Consider the following 20,778-nt stretch of genomic DNA (forward strand, 5'->3'; position numbering starts at 1 on the left):
CTTCGGATGCTCCAGTCTTGAGGGTATAATCTGTTGCTCCAAGGAAACTAGTCTCTAACCTAAAAGCAGTACCTGATGTTCCCCCTACACCATCCTTCCCCACTCAGTCCAAAACATTTGGGAGGCACCTGGTTGGGGAATGCTGGGCTACAAGGGCTGTCTGAGATGCTTCATGAAGAGCCCCTGCCTCTGCCACTGGGTAAAGGTAAAAAAGATAAAGGACCCCTGGACGGTTAAGTCCAGTCAAAGGCGACTCTGGGGTTGTGGTGCTCATCTCACTTTCAAGCCGAGGGAGCCGGCGTTTGTCCACAGACAGCTTTCCGGGTCATGTGGCCAGCATGATGAAACCGCTTCTGGTGCAATGGAACACCATGACGGAAACCAGAGCACATGGAAATGTCGTTTACCTTCCCGCCACAGTGGTACCTATTTATCTACTTGAACAGGCATGCTTTCGAACTGCTAGGTAGGCTGGAGCTGAGACAGAGCAACAGGAGCTCACCCCGTTGAGTGGATTTGAACCGCCAACCTTCTGATCGGCAAGCCCAAGAGGCTCAGTGATTTAGACCACAGCGCCACCCGCATCCTGTTGTCACATGGAGTTTACAAATTGGTCAGCATATTAATATGTATTGAAACCAGTTGCACAAGTCATTCCACTCACCTCTCAGCCTGTACAACCATGTCATTTTATGTCCTGCCCAATTTTCGCCATGAGTTATTAACATACTTTATATTAATAAGTATTTGACTTTTGCATCCTTGCCCTGGGCCTGAAGATTCATTACTTGTTGCCAGTGAATTTAGCCTTTAATGAAGAGACAATGGGCAGCATGTAACCAAAATGTCTCCATTGGGCACCATGAGAAAGTGCCATATCAGGAATGCCACAGAAGGAGTTTCTCATTAAAAGGCTGCTCAGCAAACAAATGTCCTTTATCTCTGGCAACTTTTCAGCAGCTGATATGAATTCATGTCCCTTTATGACATTTTGAGGCAGGAAGCACTGGCTAGCAAACTATTACACTCATCTGCTTTCAGCTAAAAAGTTTTATGATCAGATCATTGTCCTCAAGTCTTCTTTTTTAAATAGACCTTTGATGCTTATTAGCCTTGTAAGGTACTTTCGTAAGCATTGCTCAAACAAGTAAATCAGGTCCAGCTATGGGAACTCTTCATTGGCAACAAGTAGCAGAGAATTTCAAATCTGGTGACCTATCCATCCCTTTCACTTTTCTGGGCAGCGCGGTCTTTCATTCTGTGATTAAATGAAACATGATAAACCATGGGGGAGAGAATGTAGCTGAGTAGTAGCATGCATGCCAATGGTTTAATCTCCACCATATCCAGATAGACAAGGGGAAAGTGCCTGTCTTAAACCCTGGAGAGCTATTGCCAGTCACACTTAGATGGGGTATCAATCTGATTTGGTGTACAACAGCTTCCTATGTTCCCATGACTTCTGTAGCCCTTTTGTGGATTTCATTGACAGTGTTATATATAGAACCTAACATATAGGATTGCTACATAGCCTACCAGAGGATGCCCCATTCAGGGAGGCTTCCTATTTAATCAACACAGTTCATCCTCTGTGCGTGCAGCAGGCAGAGTCAAGCTCTCCTTCTCTCTTTCTGGCTATTATTGGTTTTATCCAATGGCAGCCTCTCTTAGAGTAGACACACTGAAATAATAGACACAACCAGTGCTTTTTTTCAGCCGGAGAGCAGTTCTGGCACCTCTCAGATGGGTGCCACTCTGGGCCAGTGGTTCCCTTGCCTGTTTATTGTCTTTACATACTTTGGAGAAGCCCTAAACAAAACCAAAAGGGAAGCTGGCCAGCAAGTCGGCACTTTTTTTATATAGACCGCCTAGCTCCTAGCCACTCCTAGCCACGACTGGTTAAGCTACGGAGCGGAGCCAATTCATATTTCCTTTTCTTCAATCTTTCTCTCGTGTAGTGGTGGTGGGCTTTGAGCTTTCCAGTCAGGCCTCTACCACTGCACACATGCATGCATTAAGAGGCAAAATACCAGTGTTATCCTAGTTACCAACATAACAATGAAGTAGTAGTAGTAGTAGTAGTGGTGGTAGTAGTAGTAGAGTTTGGATTTGATATTCCACTTTATTACTACCCTAAGGAGTCTCAAAGCGGCTAACAATCTCCTTTCCCTTCCTCCCCCACAACAAACACTCTGTGAGGTGAGTGGGGCTGAGAGACTTCAGAGAAGTGTGACTAGGCCCAAGGTCACCCAGCAGCTGCTTGTGGAGGAGCGGGGAAGCGAACCTGGTTCACCAGATTATGAGTCCACTGCTCCTAACCACTACACCACACTGGCTCTCCTGAAGTACCTAGCTAGATGAATTCAGAATACCCAGTGGGAAAAGCTGACATCAAACCATCCTTGCAAGCTAATTACTTTCAGTTAACTCTAAAATGTAACCTGTGATGCTCTGCAGGGAAGCAGAATTTGTAGCAGGGTGCCACGATTCACATGTGTGGCATCTGTGCTGTGACATCTACTGAAGTAGACACAGCATGCTCTTTGAAATATGCTCTGTCCTGAGCAAACAGAGTGAGCATTAGAACCCCACAAATTTGCTAAGACTCAAATATCATAAACATGCCCAGTGCATATGCATAGTCCTTGTGGCGACTCGGCCCTCCATATATTGTCAGAGTACAGTTCCCATCAGCCCCATCCAGCATGGCCAATGGCCAAAGATGATGAGAGTTTACAGTCCGACACCATCTGAAGGGCACCAGGTTGGGGAAGGCTGGTGTGATTGAATGCATCACTTGGGTATCATTCTCCAAGCATGTCTTTGCCTCTGACAATTTGTACTGTGAGTTTCAGCAATCAGCAGCTTCACGAACAAAGTTCAGTTCCGGAACGGGTTTTAAAGATCAAACTTCTGTAGATGATCTTTGAGAGATGTCTTCTGACTTAAGGCATAAAAGACACTAATCACATAAAAAATATGTTCATAAAAAGGACTCCTGGCAATAAAAAATAGAGCTATAGTTCTCTTAGGAAAATGCCTTTAAGCAAGTTGGAGAAATATATGTACTCTGCCAACATTCACTGGAGGCAGAATTCAAGGCTTAGTAAAATGCTTTAGCATTAAAAACAAAACAAAAACCTTCTATTAAAAAAAGCTTTTCTACCAGGCAAATTAACAATTCCAAGTTCAAAGCTTCAGAAACCTTTCCTTTTTATCAATTTAGCCACAACCATATCTAGTAAAAGCTTAACAGTGAAACTGATAATGATTTGCCCAAGGTCAGCCTGTGAAATTTGAACTTGAGGTTCTCACATCCAAGCCCATGACATATGTCATGTCAAGGACTGATGCTCCTAGCCTGAGACAAAGGGATATTTCAAGTACCTTCAACCTGGGAGTTGAGCATTCATTGTTCTGAAGAGTTGCTGGATTGGAAAGGTCCCTGACCTAGGTGACAACTTGTATCTAATTAGATTTTTTCAGCACCCCTTTCAGAAAGCCCACATTGTATTCCTGTTTCTAAAGATTAATTAATGTGCATATTTTTTTCTGTTATCTTATTAGTATTCATATAAAAGTATGGTTAAACAGTAAGATAAACAAACCAAATTACCATCAGTGTGTTCCCAAAAGGAGGCAAAGTTAGGATTTAACCTCCTTTTGGGTATTATGCAGTTTCTTAATAAATATGGAGCAATACTGTACTCAAGGAGAAAGAGGGCAAACCTTCCACTTTAAGCAGGGGTGGAGAAAGAATGAATATATGGTTTCCGCTGTTAATTTTTGCAAGCATCCACTTTGGTCTACCTCATTTGTCCATATCTTTAAAGTGGCCTTTAATATTTTTTTTTGGAATTCCTGCCTGCTGTGATAATGACTTTGAAAAGCAGAATGCACAATGTAAGGGCAAACAGGGGAAGCGAATGGTGTTCCTCCAAAATGCTGGCAGTAAACAATGAAGCACAACAACCATTCATAATACACAAGCTCAGTTGGGTGCCTCATGATTGCTTTGCTGAGAAATCGCCCTGGAAAAGCCCCATCTTCTGAGATTCCTCAAAGAAGCCTGGCAAATGCTGGTACGTAAACAATGAGCGAGGCATTTATCCTACAGGGACTTGTGGTTTACTCTGGAGGGACTTGTTGTGCATCTGCGCTTCTCAGTAATGAACTGGAGGGGCCTGGAATTGGTAATATATTTAGCTTCATGGGCTGTCAAAAGCACTAAGGATATATCTGGGCTTGTAAGGAAAACACTACATCATATTTGTTCTTGCAGATGGGAAGGCTGGGACGCAGGTTCCGATTTCTCTCTCTCCCAGAAGAGTGATGCGACACAGCAGCTGGTGAGCCCTCCCTACTACACCTTACAGGGTTTTCCTGATCCTCCCCCAAACTGGCTCAGTAGCTCAGGATTTGGCAGTGCCCTGGGGGAAGCGTCACAGCTCAGGATCAGAGTCTAGGCTTTGCAGGCAAAAGGGCGTAGACTCAACCCCCAGCATCTCCCAGTGGCAGACTTTGTTGGGGTTGTTGTTACCTTGGCGATCTGATCTGCCATTTGGAGACGTCCGTCGAGCTCCCGCCTAATTTGTGCGGCTTGTTCATCTGGATTGTCCAGCTGCATGAAAAGAAAAGAAAATAATTAATGCTGTTATAGTAATAATGATAGGGGGGGGGAGCAGTCAGTGATGGAAGAAACACTATTACAGCATGCCTGCCTGCCTGCCTGCCTGCCTGCCTGTCTGTCTGTCAGTCTATCTGTCTGCCTGCCAGCCTGCCTGCCTATCTGCCTATCTTTCTATCATCTATCTACCACATTTTTGCTCTATAAGACTCACTTTTTCCCTCCTAAAAAGTAAGGGGAAATGTGTGTGCATCTTATGGAGCGAATGCAGGCTGCACAGCTATCCCAGAAGCCAGACCAACAAGAGGGATTGCTGCTTTCGCTGCGCGGCGATCCCTCTTGTTGTTCTGGCTTCTGAGATTCAGAATATTTTTTTTCTTGTTTTCCTCCTCCAAAAACTAGGTGCGTCTTACAGTCTGGTGCATCTTATAGAGCGAACAATATGGTATCTATCTATCTATCTATCTATCTATCTATCTATCTATCTATCTATCTATCATCTATCTATCTATCTATCATCTATCTATCTATCTATCTTTCTATCTATCTATCTATCTATCTATCTATCTATCATCTATCTATCTATCTATATCTTTCTATCATCTATCTATCATCTATCATCTATCTATCTATCTATCTATCATCTATCTATCTATCTATCTGTCTATCTATCTATCTATCTATCTATCTATCTATCTATCTATCTATCATCAATCATCTATCTCTATCATCTATCTATCTATCTATCTATCTATCTATCATCTATCTATCATCATCATCATCATCTATCTCTATCTATCTATCTATCTATCTATCTATCTATCTATCTATCTATCTATCTATCTATCTATCTACCATCTATCCATCTGCTTTGTAAGATGCCAGGAGATGTGAAGCAAGCATAAATAAAATATAGACATAGCACTTTTCAAAGTTTTCTGCACTACTATTGATGCTGCGTACCCATTTGCAGCCTGTTGCACAATCTATCAGACACATAGCTGCATTTACTCTTTCCTGCAATATTTAGCTGTAAAGAGAAAGGCATCTAGTGTCAGAAACTCCAAGGAGTTGTACCATCTCCCCAAAATGTCTTCCTTCATAAATGCCATTATGTGTTGTCGTCGTTGTCGTCTTCTTGTTCAACTTTTCTCACCACCAAAGGAACACAAGTGAATCGTAAAGAGAACCCGCACAAGCGACGCTGACACAAAACCCCACACATACATTAAGTAAAATAGAAACATCGCCTCCCGACCCCACACCATCCCCACCCACCACGCCCCCCTCCACCTCTTCCCCCCTTTTCTTCCTAAGGTAACCCTAATGTCTCAACAAATGAGACTGACCTATGGAAAACGTAACTTGAAAAAAGACATTACGCATACCTTTGTAAACCAAGAAAACTTTAATAATAAAAAAGAGGGGGGAATAGAGATACTGACTAAAAACCACTTTTTATTTCATTTTCCACTCATTTTTCACCCCACCTGCCCCGCAATACCACCTCCATTCATTTTACTGGGATTGTTCTATGTCCTCCTCCTAAGAGGAACCTTAATTAAAAATACTCTCAAGTGAGGCTCCAAATTCATTTGCTTACTAGGTACAGGGATGCCCAGCTTTTCACCTTTGACTGCATGAACTGCTCTGTGCCTTGCCTAGAAATATCCAGATTATAACCATATTATGTGTGTGTGTGTGTGTGTGTGTGTGTGTGTGTGTGCGTGCTAACCATCCAAACAGATTATTACCATTAACATCTTTTTTTTTTGCTTCTGCGAAAAGAGCTGATGCCTTACTTTACTTTCGCAAGACAGCTGCTGCCATTCTTCACTATCAAATGCCAGTTATGCCTTTTATATGGAGAAAGAAAGCTTGACTGCTGAAAGGACATCACTGCTTAAATGCATACCCCCGCGAACATTTTTATTAAAGGCAAGGAAAGCTGATAATGTCTACTTTCTGAAAGTTCAGTCATGATGTTCCTTTTGAGGTCCCTCCTTTTCCACCTCTGCGCAAGCTTCTTATTATTATATCACCTACTGACTGCAGAGAAAATGCACCACTTTTCCAAGGAACTTTCAGCGTAGTCCTACACATGCTTGCCCAGACGTAAGTCCCACTGAGTTCAATTGGGCTTTCACCGTAGTAGAGTATTCTCAGCCTATCATTGCCAGAAGCCTTCCCTGTATTTTATCTTAATTATTGATCAGTTCACCTCCTCTCCCCTCAGACTTTGCAAATGCCGAAGCTCTCAGCGATCCTTTCTAGCTATGGGAGAGGAAGAGAGAGAGGGGAAAAAAAGAAAGAAATCTCCCGGAGCGCTTTGTGTACAGTAGCACTATCTTTGGTGACAGGTCTCCATAAAACACTTTTATAAGCCGGCTTGGGGTTGCTGTAAATACCACCCTATATTTTATCCTTCTCGGGAGACAAATTGCTCCATACAGCAAGCGCTTGCTTGCTTGGTGCAGTGCAGTGCAGTGCAGTCTGGAAAGTTACAGCCGCAGGAACCATTACGGTTTCAATTCCCAATCTGACTAGACATGAGCGCTTAGGTTATAGTTCCCTGAATGTATTAGACTATGCCATCTATCCATCAACACATTGCTGAACCTGCAAGCTGTACCAGCTGCTTCTTTACACAAGCGCACAGGCAGGTGTGCGGTAAACTGTATTCGTAAACTCAGGTCGCGTTTCTGCACGCATGGGCGGGTTCCTGGCTGCTCCTGGAAAACGTCTCATTCCAATGCTAAGGATGTTGAAATGTGGGAAGGGGCCTATTCTGCTTTCAGTGAGAGCTGCAATCAGGTCCTTGTTTAGCAGAAGGAGCAACCCCTCTCTGTCACCACACTATTGTCCCCTATGTAAGAATGCACTACATAGACATTTCTATCTACCGCACTGAAAAGACATATTGCTGTCTACTGCCTCCGTATTTCAGTTAAGTGAAGGATAATCCTACAGTCATGGTGCTTTCTTTGGTAATTCAAAAGCTTGTTATTCTGAGCTCCTTTAATTGAGGTTAACTGCACTGCCCAAAATAAACTTGCAGGCTATATTTGGAAGGGAAGGGCGCTGTTTTGCTTGAAATATGTCCTCTTGCTTGCCTTACTACCGTAGCACCTTTCATTTTGCAGGCATTTTCAAAGAACAATCGCCACAAAACGAGGGCCAATCATTTGTATGGTGATGTTAGTTCCAAAGCAGCATCCTCAGGTCAGTGCTCAGACAACAGATGCCTTGGCCCTCCGTGATTTAGTGGACCACAGGGACACTGCTCTCAGGTTTGCAAGGACATCTCCTACAGCTGCTGGCAATAACATTTCTGCTTCTGAAGGTAAGCAGGACATCAAGCAGTGACACACTTTTTATGGCAACTCAAGGATTACATCTGTGTCTTGAACTAATGGCCTGGAAGCACGTTCCAAAACAATATTAGGGCTACTTTTCAGAATAGTGTCACCTCTGATTCAAGATCCATATACATGGCCTATGAGACACATGTTCCCACCAGATTTGTTTTCTATCAGAAAAAAGCCCAGACACTGTAGCTGCTTTCAGAACCTCAGCAGGCAATGCAGTTCTCACATTAAGACTAGATGACTCAGGAAAAGACGTCAAGGAAATGAAGCTTAGTAAAACAAGGTTAGTCTCTCTCTCTCCCGCCCCAAATCTGCAGCAAACTTGCCTAGATTTGGTCGGTGAACCGATCCCACCATAATTCACAATTATGCGAATTATGACCAAGTTATAAATTTAATGTTAAGAACTGAGGTCAAAAGTTCTCCATTATTATGAGATTCTGAAGTATGTTTGTACAGTGGTGCCTCGCAAGACGAAATTAATTCGTTCCGCAAGTTTTTTCTTCTTGCGAGTTTTTCGTCTTGCGATGCATGGTTTCCCATAGGAATGCATTGAAAATCAATTAATGCGTTCCTATGGAAACCGCCTTCAGACCAGGTCCGGGGACAGTCTGTCCCCTGACCTCTTCTGAAGGCTGGGGGGGGGGGAACAAGGGCTTTTCTTCCCACCCCCAGCATTTTAAAAAAACCCCGGGACAGCGGAGGACTTCTCCGCTGTCCGGGGCGATCTTAAAATGCTGGCGGGCGGCATTTTAAAATCGCCCGGGACAGCGGAGGACTTCTCCGCTGTCCGGGGCGATGTAAAAGCCCCTGGGAAGGCAGGCAGGGGGGACAAAGACTTTTGCCCCCCGCCCGTCTTCAGAAGAGGTCGTGGACCTCTTCTGAAGGCAGGCGGGGGGCGAAAGTCTTTGCTCCCCACCGCCTGCCTTCCAAAGCCGTCCGGGACAGCAGAGAAACGTGCTGCCTTTCTCCGCTCTCCCGGGAAGGCAGGCAGGGGGGAGCAAAGACTTTCGCCCCCCCCGCCTTCAGAAGAGGTCCTGGACCTCTTCTGAAGGCAGGCGGGGGGCGAAAGTCTTTGCTCCCCCCCGCCTGCCTTCAAAAGCCGTCCGCGATAGCGGGAAGCGCTTCCCTGCTATCCCGGACTGCTTTTAAAATGCTGGCGGTGGGGAGCAAAGCCTTTCGGCCCCCGCCGGCCTTCCTGGACCTCTTCTGAAGGCCGGAGGGGGGGAAAGGCTTTGCTCCCCACCACCAGCATTTAAAAGAGGTCCCCGGAGATTTCCCTATGGGCTTTCATCTTGCGAAGCAAGCCCATAGGGAAATTCGTCTTGCGAAGCGCCTCCAAAACAGAAAACCCTTTCGTCTTGCGGATTTTCCGTCTTGCGAGGCATTCGTCTTGCGAGGTACCACTGTAGTTAAATTTACTGTAAAAGAGCTCTAAAACATTTTCTTCTATATTTTCCTTTTTTTAAAAAAAGGTAAGAGCCTCTCTGAGACAGAAGCTTCTCTTGCCGCAAAGCTTTCAAAACCAGGTCAGAAATGTCACTGGAAGTGGTGCTTTGTGGTCACGTAATGTTGTTTCCAGGAGCTGTGCATAAAAAAGGTGGCTGCCCACACATCATACAGAAACCACAGATAAGGTCAATGGGATAAAGTCAATAGAAAGTGCCACAGGGCTGTCAAATTATGGGAAGCAACTCTTCCTAGATGAAGCTTCAGTTTATCTTTGGCTGCTGTGTGATTCTATTTCACATACCGTATTTTTTGCTCTATAAGACTCACTCCCTTCCCTAAAAGGTAAGGGGAAATGTGTGTGCGTCTTATGGAGCGAATGCAGACTGCACAGCTATCACAGAAGCCAGAACAGCAAGAGGGACTGCTGCTTTCACTGCGCAGTGATCCCTCTTGCTGTTCTGGCTTGAGATTCAGAATATTTTTTTTCTTGTTTTCTTCCTCCAAAAACTAGGTGCGTCTTGTGGTCTGGTGCGTCTTATAGAGTGAAAAATACGGTATGTCACAGTATGTGCCCATTTCATTTGTGCTTTTATGTACAATCATAGTAAAGGTAAAGGTACCGCTGCCCGTACGGGCCAGTCGTGACCGACTCTGGGGTTGCGCGCCCAACTCGCTTAAGAGGCCAGGGGCCAGCGCTGTCCGAAGACACTTCTGGGTCACGTGGCCAGCGTGACGAAGCTGCTCTGGCGAGCCGGCACTAGCGCAGCACATGGAAACGCCGTTTACCTTCCTGCTATAAAGCGGTACCTATTTATCTACTTGCACTTAAGGGTGCTTTCGAACTGCTAGGTGGGCAGGAGCTGGGACCGAACGATGGGAGCTCACCCCGCCGCGGGGATTCGAACCGCCGACCATACGATCGGCAAGTCCTAGGCACGGAGGTTTTACCCACAGCGCCACCCGCGTCCCTTTTACAATCATAGTAGTCAGTGTTATTTTTCCAGAAAAAGAGGTGCCGGAACTCACCATAAATGCCTCCCTTGTTCTCCCCAAAATATCAATGGTACCCACCTGAGAGGCTGTCTTATATTGTTATTTCTATCGGTTATGTTGGCTACCTCTGATACTTTATGCTTTTTGCATAATTTGCAGGGGCCCCCTCCTTTGCAGTTGGTATCCCCATTATGCTGACCACACAGGCACAGACCATATAAATGAACTTACAATCCATCTGAGCTTTAGCTATGAAAATATTAAAGTTTATTGGATTGAAGTCAGGCCTCTTTATGCAATGAGAATTACAGACATATTAGATTTGACTTACAAACTAATCTCAAATTTCAGCTGCATCACTGTATTTGGCTAGATTTGATGGCAGGAATATGCGGCCTGCCCTGTCTAAGAGCCTGAGGCAGATAACAGCATTAGAGACAGAAAGAAAAGAAAATAGATCTCTATCTTGCAGGCACACACTGAACATATTTCTTATCTTGGAATTATGGAATTATGGCCATATTGAGGATGGGCAATTATACTATACTGTACATATTATTATATCCAGTGTGGATGCAAGTTTTAATTGGTTTTAATGGCTACCAGCTTGATTAACAAGCAATTAACATGTTTATTTGGCAAGGCTTATTTTAACTTCAGTTGGCAGGGCCGGTCTTAGCATTCGGCAGAGTGAGGCAACCACCTCAGGCAGCCCATTTTGTGTATCATGGAAGGGTGGAAAATTATATCTATTATTATTGCACACTGAGTGTCAGGGAAGGAGAGAGGGGTGCTTGTGTGGTTTTCTGCCTCAAGAGCCAAAATGACTTGTCTAACTCCATGTACTATGCATCTGGAACCTGGTGATGATAATGCCAAGTTTGCAAGCTTGATCCCCATAAGGGACTGCTGCATATTCCTGCATTGCAGGGGGTTGGACTAAATGATCCCCAGGATCCCTTCCAGTTCTATGATTCTATAATCAATGCAACACTGTGTAGCAAGGATGGGAAAACAAATTGTTTCAACTCCTGCTTTCTTCATCCTTAGCCATTGGCCATGCTGGCTAGGGCTGATGATAGCTGGAGCCTAAGAACACCTGGAGGGCCACTGGTTCCCTATCCCTGCCATATAGACGACAGGAGCGAACCAGCAGTAAATCACACTGTGCATGTTGGAGTTAACTCTTTATTAGCAGAAAGTGTCAGGCCTTATGAGCACAGTAACTAAGCTCCAGTAGGTCTTGCCCCCATGAAGCAGCTGCTGAGACTGAAGTCCCTGCTTCCGTACAGCTGCCTAAGTCCCCTCCACTCCAGGATTTCCCCCAACCAATCTGAGACTGCATCTGGGTGAAGCTAACTTCTCTGCCCTTTTCATGCCTCTCCTGGTTCTGGGAGACCAAGGAGGAGGGGAGCTAGTGGCAGCAGGAGAGGGAGATACCTGAGCCTCTTCACCAGACGGACTCATCTCTGCCTCTTGGCCTCCCTCCTAAATCAGCTTCTGCCTCTGATTCTGGACTGTTCCCCACCCCACCTTCTTCATGGTCACTAAACCCTGTTGCGTCTTCAGCTTCCAACACCTCCCTCCCCAATCTTCTCCCTCTGACCACTCATTGTTGTCCCACCACCAGTCCCCTGGCTCTGAGCCTTGTTCCCCTGGAGGTTCCTCAGCTGGTGCCTCCCACCACTCCTCTGTGTCCATCAAGTTCCTGACATCAATAACTTGGTCTCTACGGTAAGTATTAATACTCCTATGCAAAAAATCATTCACCAGACCCAATTTCATTAGGATTGTCACCTGACCAGAAACCTTACCCCACCCCAGCCTGGCTTCTTCCTGTGCCTTGAACAACAGCTTGACCTGCAGAAATCAGCAGGTAAAGCTTTCCACGACAGAGATAATTTTCCACATAGCTATGCAGAAGCTGACTATTTATAATAAATGAAGTCATTCGCTCATATGGATGTGCATTGTTGGTGCTGGCAAAGAGGCTGCAACCTGCTGTTACTATTAAATTTTCTTTATTATACCAGCAAGCATCCTCCTTCTTCATCTATTTAACAATCAAAGCCTGAAGTACAAAAATAAGCAAAAGCTATGAGAAAGAGGAGACAATTTGGTAAGAGCCAGAGCTTCTTCCCTTCGTTACTGAAATCTTATTTCACAGTTCAGAGATTTCAGGCCTGTGCCTGGCTGTACTATAATAAACATATTCCCAAAGCTTCAGGCAATTGGTCCACCTTTTCTGAATGCTAATAGCAAAGGGCAAAACAGCTTTATTACTATAAATAAATTTGGCTCTGCTTGTGGAATCTATATTTTTTTTTAGACATCGTGCAATCAAATAAGTGTCAAGTTCTGGATATTACTTGCAACTCTGTTTACTTGGAGGGTGTTTTGTTCATTTGCTGTAGGAAAACTATATTCATTCATTCATTCATTCATATTTGTAACCTTCCTGTATCCCAAGGACTTGAGACAGCACCGGCATTTAGAAGCATGTGGTATTTGTGCATGAATGTGTGCGTGGATCTGTCTAACTGTGCTTACAGGACAGTACCCACATAATAATAATATAATAATATTATTTATACCCCGCCCATCTGACTGCGGCAGGAAGGTAAACAGCGTTTCCATGCAATCTGGCACTCGTCACAGTGTCCTGTCACGCCAGAAGCGGTTTAGACATGCTGGCCACATGACCTGGAAAGCTGTCTGTGGACAAACGTTGGCTCCCTTGGCCTGAAAGTGAGATAATCGCCGCAACCCCATAGTTGCCTTTGACTGGGCTTAACCGTCCAGGGATCCTTTACCTTTTACCTTTTATCTAGTCCAACATCTTATTCTCAAGCAGATGCCTGTAGGAACTCTGCAAGCAGGACCTAAATACAAGAGTACTCTCCTGTCCTGTGGCGCCCAGCAACTGGTATCCAGAGTAATTACTGCCTCCAACCAGGGCTGCAAACAACAGCCATCATGGCTATAAGATACGTGTAAGATCATTTATAATGGGAACTGTGGTCTGGCAGTTATAATATCTATTAAGCTACCATCCCCAAACCAGAAGAAGAACAGAACTAAACCACTGTACTATTAAACTGCATTGCTTGAATTGGAAATAGGATGGGCTCTTTATTTTCTTTTCTTACCTGTATTAACTGAGGTTTTTAACAATGGGTTAAAAAAACCCAGTACAGCAGATAATTCAAATGAAGCAGCTGAAAGCAAATTGTTTGGCTTTCAGCCTGGGTTTGACACTGCAGAGAAATTCACATGTTAAGATGTGCCCTGATAATTATCACTGCAGATGGTATCTTTGAATGTCCCAACCTGTATCATGCTTAAGCATAATTACAATTCACTGAACCACTGCAAAGAGAAAGATAAGTCTCTGCTGAATATCAGTGCCTTGATCACAAAAGCGTTGATGGCAGGAGAGGGCAAAGTGAAACATACAGCATTTTAAAATCTCGCATGGCTTATTGTTTAAAAGCCCCTACCCGTTATTATTATTTTTAAAAAAGCTTCGGAACAGGAGAATGTCCTTGCTCACTTACGAGGGAAACCTTTTACCCCATATTATCTCTTTCAGAATGAATTTCTTAAAGTCTTTTCTAAATAAATAATACTTTCAATCTCTCACCACTTCAGTGCTTGTATGACATTTACTATTAATGTTTACACCTGAACTATGCCTTTGGTTTGGGGAAAAGGGGTTTTATGCACAGTTTGTATCCCCCCCCCATAAAAAATAAAGTAAAAATAAAAATACTACTACTACTGCAAAACTCCTAGATCCAAGGGCACTTCCAAACAAACTGTTTACTGAGCATTCATTCCGATTTGTTTCCAGGGAGGTTAAAGAAGATGTTGTGTGAAAACAAGTGCTATCTCACCATTTCCAGTGCATTTTCTTGTCACCTTCCTTATTGCTAAAAGCCACTCTTTGGGGGAAGTGGATTTTCTGCACAAGACCTTCCAACAAACTATTTAATTTGATGGTTTGTGATGGAATCCCAACCAAAATTAGTGACAGCCAGATTACAAGAAAGTAATTTGAGACTGAGGCTCTGAGAATGGACCCCAAAACCACCTTATCAGAGGAAGTATTTATTTATTATTATATATTTGTTGGATATGGCGGACACAATGGAACATGGCGAGGCAGCAGAGGACAACTCCCATGGTGCTGAGCAATAGTCCCCATAATAACTTTCTGGAAATTACCTTGGACGTAGAAGTGGAACCACTGTAATATGGTACCACAACCCTCCACCTTCCAGAATGCCACTGGGAGGTCAAAGACAGCGAGTGACGTTGCATTCGCCACATCTTTCTCTCCCAAATGTCATCAGCCAGTGCAATCAAGGTAGTTTCAGTGCCATGACTGGGGCTGAAACCAGACTGAATTGGACCCACATAATCAGTTTCCTCCAAGCATGCTTGAAGTCTGGTTACCACTACCATATTGAGTGCCTTGCCGCCAAAGGGGATATTCACTACTGGGTGATTATTAAACACTTCTGGGTCTAGGCAGGTCTTCCTAAGTAGAATCCAGTGGTTAGAGTGCTGGACTAGGAACCTAGAAGACCAGGGTTCAAATCCCCACTCAACCATGAAGCTCAATGGATGATGTTAGGCCAGTTGCTCACTCTCAGCCTAAGCTACTTCTCAGGCTTGTTGTGAGGATAAAATGGGGAGGAAGAGAACTATGGGCTGCCACCTTGAACAGCTTGGAAGAAAGGTGGGAGAGAAATGCAATACTATATGCCTGTGAAACGTGGACCACTTATAAACGCCATCTCCAACTCCTCGAAAGATTCCATCAACGGTGTCTCCAAAAAGTTTTGGGAGACATCACTTGGGAAGACAGGCGAACTAATGCCAGTGTACTGGAAGAAGCAAAGATCACCAGTGTTGAAGCAATGATTCTTCCACATCAACTTCATTGGACTGGTCATGTTGTGCAGATGCCTGATGATCGTCTTCCAAAGCAACTAATCTATTCCGAACTTAAAAATGGAAAGCGTAATGCTGGTGGTCAACAAAAGAGGTTCAAAGACTCTCTCAAGGCAAATCTTAAAAAAAATGTAGTATAAACACAGACAATTGAGGTAAATACAGACAGTTGGGAAACACAGATAGTTGGGAAACACTGGCCTGCGAGTGCTCCAATTGGAGAACAGTTTTTTACCAAAAGTGTCATGGACTTTGAAGTCACTCAAACTCAGGACGCAAGGGAGAAAAGTGCTAAGAGGAAGGCACGCTTGGCAAACCCTCACCATGGTCAACTCCCGCCTGGAAACCTATGTCCCCACTGTTGAAGGACGTATGGATCCAGAATTGGCCTCCACAGTCACTTACAGATGCACTGCTAAAACCATGTTTATGGAAGGCAATCTTACTCAGCTACAAGTGATCACCAAAGAAGAAGAATAAATAAAATAAAGAAATAAAATAAGTAGTGATGGATCTATAAGGATGACAAGAAGGCATGAGATCACAAGAAGCATTGCCAAGTAGCAGCTGCCACTTTTGACATAAAGAGTGAGAGCCCTCCTTTCTTCAATACAGGCATAGAATAGCCAGCGTGATGTAGTGGTTGGATTGCCAGACTATGATTGGGGAGATCTGTCCTTAAAACTTCCCTCAGCCTTAAAGATCAGCTGGTGACGATGGGTTAGCCCACCTTACAGAGTTAACTCTAAAATGGGAGACCGTGCCATGCATGCCACCCTGAGCAATCTGGCAGAGTGGTGGGATGTAAGTGATGGTGATTACGATGATGATAAGAGAAAGAGAAAAGCAGGTTATATGTGAACAGCATCTCAGGATGCTCCTTTGAATGCCTGGCATTGCTAGGAGACTAAGTGGGAGCTGCAAATGAATCCGGAGGTGCGGTGGGGGAGAATTGCTGCTTTTTTTTTGTTTCAATTCAATGATGTATATAAAAAAAGGAAATCCTAGAAGTGGCACAGCCTGGAGCCATTCCGAGAACACAATTGCTAAAATTGATTTCGAAGGTTAACCACCAGCTTTTACTTTGAACTCTCTTTTTATAGGACCAGTTTTTCTTAGTCTCCCTCTTTAATATGTGACCAGCGACTGTCCTGTCCTTTTGTGATATCAAGAGAGATGCTTGCTGGCTTATTATTCATATCTAACTGAATTTATCTCTGCCGATAGCCTACTGTACAAGTCTTAATGTTATTGAAAAGGATTTATTGGACATGCGGTGAACCTTTTATTTGACTCAGATTGGATTTTCTCTCTCGTGGCTGACCAGTGTTCTGCTTTGGTGATATTCTTCCCTAGAACCCTCTTCCTTGTTCTCCACGGAATTTATTCTTACCAGGCACAGATCGTTATTAATGATTAGCAAGGTTTTACTAGGAATTTATGGTCTCTGGACAGGAGTTATTAGGCAGCCACTTGTAATGTCAAGTCAAAATAATCTCTCAAGCCATAAAACCCATGTTATGGTTAAAGCGAAATTTTCATGACTTGCGTTACTTAGGGTTGGGATGCAGTCTGGATCAGATTAAAGCACTGCTAGTTTATATAATAGGGAATCCGTATGCAACTGAGGAGGAAGCCAGGCAGTGTGAGAATGATCAGGGCTGCCCCCTACTCAGCCACACCTTTGGGCTCTTGCCTTCCCAAAGGTGCCTCTAGCTCTGAAATTAGGAAATGGAAATTGAAAACTGTTTGGAATCTCCACTTGGTGCAAAAGTTTGCAGATCAGCTCATGAAGCTGCAATAATATGTCATCTTCATTTGTCGCCAATGCTTTTGATCATTAAAGCCCTGAATAGTCTAGGACAGGCTTCCTCAACCTCAGCCCTCCAGATGTTTTTGGCCTACAACTCCCATGATCTCTAGCTAGCAGGACCAGTGGTCAGGGATGATGGGAATTGTAGTCTCAAAACATCTGGAGGGCCAAGGTTGAGGAAGCCTGGAAGTTTTGATGGATGTAATAATGGAATACTGAATGGTTTAGTTTATGTAAAATATTTAGGGATTTAAGATATGGAAAATGAACCATGGAAAGAGAAGAAGGGAAGTCATTGATATTTTAAGGATGTTTAAATGAGTACAGTGGTACCTCAGGTAAAAAACTTAATTCATTCTGGAGGTCTGTTCTTAACCTGAAACTGTTCTTAACCTGAGATACCACTTCAGCTAATGGGGACTCCTGCGGCCGCCACGCCGCTGCTGCACGATTTCTGTTCTCCTTCCGATGCAAAGTTAACCCAAGATACTATTTCTGGTTTAGTGGAGTCTGTAACCTGAAGCGTCTGTAACCTGAAGCGTCTGAGGTACCACTGTATTTTAAATTGTATAAGAGAAAAATTAATAAAAATTATATCTATCATCTATCTATCTATCCACCATCTAAGGAAATATCAAATGCAAACTGATATTATGAGAAACAATCAAAAATCTGCTTCCTAAAGTATGAGTCAGCATCAGGACTGTTGGAACAGGAATAGCTCTCCTTTTATGGATGAGCTCAGCTATGCAACCTAACTAGATGAAGCATAACTTTCTAATTAAATTGGAGTGTGATGCTTGAGATGCACCAAGACTACTGCTGTTCCTGGCCAGCTTCCAACCCCCAAGTGCTGATCAGCCATAACTTCAACCAGCTGTGAATGCGCTGTCATTCATATATATATATATATATATATATATATATATATATATATATATATATATTATTTCTTGCGCGCGTCCTACTATGTTTCTTCTTGCACATAGGCTGCAGTGGCTGCTCTCTAGTAAATTCCTGATATGATTCTTGTTGTCCTTACTGTCTAAAAAAAGACGTAGGTTGCAGCAGCATGAAAATCTATAAAGGCTGAGAACTAAGTGCATACTCAGGGAAGTAAAAGATGCCACTTGGAGTGAATCTGCATGACAATTTCTCACAAGGTGAGAAATCACTGTAATGATTCTCTCATTTATTCTTAAATAGTAGGGAGAAGTAAAGATAGAGCTATTTTTTTTTTAATCTACTGAAATGCATTTTAGTGGGGCTGTTTTACTACACTACCGGGGCGTGGGGGAGATTTATCAGAGTTCAATGATACATTTGAGCCAGGCAAAAACACTCGAAGGGTATGTCAAACAAAGCCAGTTGAGGAGTGTGGCCTAGGAAAGAGGATGTGGCTGGGAAGAAGAAGAAGAAGAGTTTGGATTTGATATCCCACTTTATCACTACCCAGAGGAGTCTCAAAGTGGCTAACAATCTCCTTTCCCTTTCCCTTCCTCCCCCACAACACTCTGTGAGGTGAGTGGGGCTGAGAGACTTCAGAGAAGTGTGACTGGCCCAAGGTCACCCAGCAGCTGCATGTGGAGGAGCGGAGACGCGAACCTGGTTCACCAGATTACGAGTCTACTGCTCTTAACCATTACACCACACTGGCTCTCTGGGAACCAAACTGGGAATGGGGAGTGGCTTGGGAAGAGTCTCAAATGTCATACATGGAGGGTTCTCCCCGGTGTTAAAAGCACCAAGAACTGAAGAACTATCACCATTCTGATACCAAAGCCTACCACAGGTGTACCCCCATTACATTTCCATAAAAAGAACCTAGTCAGAAGAGCACCTACGTAGAATGCAACATCAAAAAGAACTCATTTATCTTTCCAACTGTAAAATATAACAAGGAGTGCCTACTGATTTCACCAGGAATGCCTGACTCCAAATCCATCCTCAGCCATGGAGTCGAGGCTGCTCCTCATCTGGAATTGGGATTCAGATGCTTCCCAAATTAAGAAAATTGCCAAAGGTTGGAACCAGATGGGCAGGGTATAAATAATAAAATATTATTATTTATTATTATTATTGGGAGGAGTGAAATTAGCTGTGAGTGGAGCCCTACCAAGCCACATAGTCCACTAACAACATCTAATGGTCAATAGTGTCAAAAGCCACTAAGATGTCTAGAAATACCACTGAGGTTACATTCCACTCCCTTGCCTGAGCCAATCCATCAATCAATCCCCAGATCAGCTGGAAAACTCAACCAAATAGATGTCGGGATAGAAGAACCCTTAGTGAAGAATAGGCAGTTGTCTGTTGAAGACATGCCAGCAGAGATGGAGGGAAAGGGGGAGGGAGACAATGGAATGCAAACACCTGGAGGAACAAGTAGGCAGCCAGTGAGTGAAAATTCATGCGAGAGAGCGAGGGAATGCACCAGAAGTGACAGCTTTTCAGAAGGAGGAGGGAGCCTGTGAGCTTCCAAACCCACAGGAGGGGAGGGCTTCAAGAAAGAGAGCAGGAAAAGCAGCGTCATAAGAAAAGGCCGCACTTCCGTGCTGGAGAAGAAAGAAAGTGAAATTTCAGCTGAGTCATCATCACTGTGATGGACGCTGCTCAGAGAGAGTGCTCCGAGCGGATGTGTTTTGTTTGGCAATAAACCAGCCCCTTTTAATTAACCGGACTCGTGTGTTATCAGCTGCCGCTCACAATAGATTAAGAAAATCAACGTCACCCAGGAATATTGAGATATTAAGAAGACTATATAGTTAATTTTATATTTGTGCAAAACACATTTGTATTTTCCATGTCTATTATCCTTAAATGTCTATTTATCATCACTTTGAACTGGGAAAGTGTGGTGGTGGTGGAATTCTCAGCAGCAGCTGCAGGGAAATCTACTTACATAAACACAAACATGCCACTAACTGGTTCCTAAAGGGGTTAAAAACCCAACCTCTGATTAAGTGAAAGCATCCTAAGGAGTTTAATTGGCCATGCTTTAGCTATGACCATCTGTTCAGCAGTGTTTGGCTACTCTTCACGAGAACTATTGATCAGCCACTGCTGGAGAAGACATCATTATGCTACATTAGATTTATTTGGTTTAATGGAAAAACTAATTCCTTTAAATTTAATTACAGCGGCTAGAATTTAGTCCTTTGAAACTCTGAAATATTGCAGAATTGTTTTAGGCTCTTTCAGTACAGCTGATTTGATGACATTTATGACATTTTAAAATTCTTTATTGTCGTGTGATGGTTTTGTAATTAGTTTGTTGTTTTTTATACTTTATATTATCGTAGGGAATTCCTTGGAGCATAGTGCTCCAAAGAAGTGTATTAGTGTATTAATAAATACACAAGCATGCAATAATGAAATCTGATAATGAAATCTGATAATGAGGTTCATGACTTCATGCATATATATTTCACATATCCAAGCGCTTCAAACTGAGCCTTTCTGGCCCACATCTGTGCTGTTTATGAGATACTAAAGGTTACATGGATTAAAAACATTTTAAAAATTTATTACATACAATCTGTCCTCTTAGTGACTGCAGGATGATT

At 43.4% G+C, this 20,778-nt stretch overlaps 1 protein-coding gene across 8 annotated transcripts in view; it reads right to left on the reverse strand.

Annotated features, from left to right (window-relative positions):
- The window catches only part of CADPS (calcium dependent secretion activator), a 357,825-nt gene that overhangs the window by 231,141 nt on the left and 105,906 nt on the right, over positions 1 to 20,778 (reverse strand). For all 8 annotated transcript variants that reach the window (XM_081183972.1, XM_081183969.1, XM_081183968.1 and 5 more), the window contains exon 4: positions 4,541 to 4,621. In XM_081183972.1, the coding sequence (XP_081040098.1) occupies positions 4,541 to 4,621 (81 nt within the window). The remainder of the gene's footprint in view (positions 1 to 4,540; positions 4,622 to 20,778) is intronic.

This window comes from Podarcis bocagei (genome assembly GCF_964188305.1).
Source record: "Podarcis bocagei genome assembly, chromosome: 2".
Lineage (NCBI taxonomy): Eukaryota > Metazoa > Chordata > Lepidosauria > Squamata > Lacertidae > Podarcis > Podarcis bocagei.